The 2,944-nt window shown below is 36.7% G+C and overlaps 1 protein-coding gene across 1 annotated transcript in view; it reads right to left on the minus strand.

Moving 5' to 3' along the window:
* Positions 1-2,041, minus strand: part of LOTGIDRAFT_176339 (hypothetical protein) — a gene marked incomplete at both ends in the record, with an annotated part of 7,901 nt that extends 5,860 nt beyond the window's left edge. Inside the window, one exon of the mRNA XM_009046617.1 lies at positions 1,639-2,041. Coding sequence (XP_009044865.1) covers positions 1,639-2,041 — 403 coding nt within the window. The remainder of the gene's footprint in view (positions 1-1,638) is intronic.
* Positions 2,042-2,944: the final 903 nt, after the last annotated feature.

A 2,944-nucleotide genomic window follows, 5' to 3' on the forward strand; every position in this document is an offset into this window, starting at 1 on the left:
TATAGACGAATGTATTTTGTTATTGTATTCGTCGACAACAACTGGTAATATTTTAAGCCATTTTTGAGATTTCAATTCCGTGAATTTCTTGAATAATTTGCTTTTAAGAGTCCTGTTGAATCTTTCTATCACTACGGCTTTACCTTCGTTATGCGTGCTGTAAATTTCAAACCCCAGAGATTTCACATTTCTGTTGTAGAATTCGCTTCCTTTATCAACCCACAACTTTAGGGGTCGTCTGTCGGATTGTTTCATTGTGGTTTCGAATGCTTGTTTGACAGTCAGACCGATTTGTTTTTCAAGGGAAAGACCCAAGCGTATCTCGTGTATATGTCGATCACCGTCAAACAATACTTGTACCCTCTCTCGACTGGCATGTTGATTAAATCGGCTGACCAAATTTCATCTTTATCAAAAACTTTGACTTTGAGGTAATGTTTCAGGAATCCAGGAAGAGAACCCAATGACTTTTGAATGTCTCCCGCACCGAAATACGTTTTAAGAGGATGGACATTTATTAAAGACATATTTGTTCAACAATGAAATAAACACCATATATTTTTAATACGAAAGATTTAATACATAGATGAAATTTGTTGTTTGAGATAAAATTGGCCACTTTGGGGATGAGAGATGTTAGCGCAGAGAAGAAACCGTCTCCTTCGTTTTTTTTTTTGTTCGTGTTTTAAAATTAAAGACATTTTTAATGCGGTTATTTTATACTGTATTATTATTAGTGATTCTTGTCTGTGGTTTTGGGTAATTTATATGGAGTCTATTATAATACAGTTTGGAGGAATCTGTTATGATACATATTTAACAGTTTGGGAAGTCTGTTATAATACATTTTTAACAGTTTGGGGAGTCTGTTATAATACATTTTAACAGTTGTGTCTTTTCGGATATGACGCATTGAAACAGCTGAGCATGTGAAATACGTCATATCTGAAAAGACATATACTACTGATTTCGAAAACCTAAATCCATTGTTAGTTGCCCATTGCTGTAAGTTGTTTAAGCAAAGCTGCAACTGACGCTCAATCGTCTGCATGTTTGTAGAGCCATAACACATTAACATACAGAGAGCCATCAACCCCCCGTCTAAGGCACAACGTGATGGAATTAATTTTAATAGAGAACAGGGTAACGGATGATATGCTACCCTGTGGAACTCCATTATCCTGAGGAAAAGGATCTGAAAAAATGGAGCCAAGTCGAACCTTAAACGTTATATCATGTAGGAAATTGGAGATGAATAATGACAATCTTCCTCTGAGACCGAAGTCAAAGAGATCACGAAGAATGCCATATCTCCAAGTGGTGTCATAAGCCTTCTCCAAATCAAAGAATATGGCTACAAGATGTTTATTTTGGATGAAGGCATCCCTGACAAACGATTCAAATCTAACGAGATGATCAAGAGTGCTCCTTTTGGGTTCCGAAATCCACATTGGAGGTTGGTAAGAAGATTGTTTGACTCAAGGTGCCAAACGAGCCTTCGATTGATCATTCGTTCCATGGTTTTACAAATGCAGCTGGTTAATGCAATAGGGCGGTAATTAGTAGGATTCGTAGGATCTTTACCAGGTTTAGGAATGGGTACAATGGTAGCGATCCTCCAAGATGGAGGAAATACACCGTCATCCCAAATCTGGTTGAATATACATAAAAGTTTTTTTAATGTTGGGTAAGGGAGATGTTTTAGGATCTGATAATGTATATCGTCAGGCCCAGTAGCTGTATCACGAGCCTGTTTCAAAGAAAACTTTAATTCCGAGATCGTAAATTTATTATTATAATATTCCTCGTTTTTTGATGCAAAAGTAAGTCTTTTCCTCTCTTCCTGGAGTTTCACTTTCCGAAAAGCATCCGAGGAAAAGTTAGAGGAAGAATTATAAGAAAAATTATGGCCTAAGGAATTAGCAATATCTAGAAGAATAGTGAGAGTTGAACCATCTACCTCTAGATGGTTCACAGATATTGTATCCGCTTTACCCTTGATCCTACGAATCTGTTGATCCTTGAAACATACTCCTGCCATGACGACCTCTTTGCTTGGCGGATAGTCCGCTTGGCTTTCACCCGTGCAATGCGGAAAGAGGCCATGTTGTCAGCGATAAGAGAACCATCTGTAGGTATGTAACAATTTTCGCCGACGAATTCATTATTCTTTTTAAGTAGATCAGTTCCTCCTCTGCCAACTCTCGATCTTTTTATTTCTTGGAAATTGTCTTTCATTAAAATTATTTTTCCTGTAAAATACCAATCGGAAGCATCGGATTTTTTGTCCATATTTGAAAAGATATTGTGAAAGGTTTTGGCATTGAAACCGAGGAGTGACATGTATTGTCTGTGATTCCCTTCCTCGACTATCTCTCCATCTATTTTAATTTGTACTTTGAATGTTTTAAATTTATCAGAGATAGCCTTGATCACATCGGAAAATAGGGCGTTTTTTATCAATGTTTCATCGTCTGCAAGTTCGATTTTATTCATATTTTTTTAAGTATATATTTTTGATTATTTCTTTATTTTGACCGCTGATATTTCTGTATGGAATTTGTCCAAAATTTCATTGAATTCTTTTAATTCTTCAACTGTTATGTTCTTGTCTTCTCTCGATCTTTCGAAAAAGATGTACAATTGATTAAGATACATATTCAAGATATCCGTTTTCTTTTTATAATGAGCTTTCTTTTTGCTCGTGAAACCTAAAGTGATGAGACCGCAAGAAGTCGTTTGAACGGCTGTTAATGCAGCCAATACGGTTGGGACGATGACTGGAAGCATTAATCCACCAGTCACGGCCGTTGCCACCGTTACTCCTACCGTTAGAACTGTGCTCGCTGTTTTGAAAAAAGAATCGATTCTACTCCATGTTTTCCTGCATGTATTGCACTGTCTCAACTTTATTTTCAACTCTTCTTGTNTGTCTATCATGTAT

This window comes from Lottia gigantea (genome assembly GCF_000327385.1).
Source record: "Lottia gigantea unplaced genomic scaffold LOTGIsca_1032, whole genome shotgun sequence".
NCBI lineage: Eukaryota > Metazoa > Mollusca > Gastropoda > Lottiidae > Lottia > Lottia gigantea.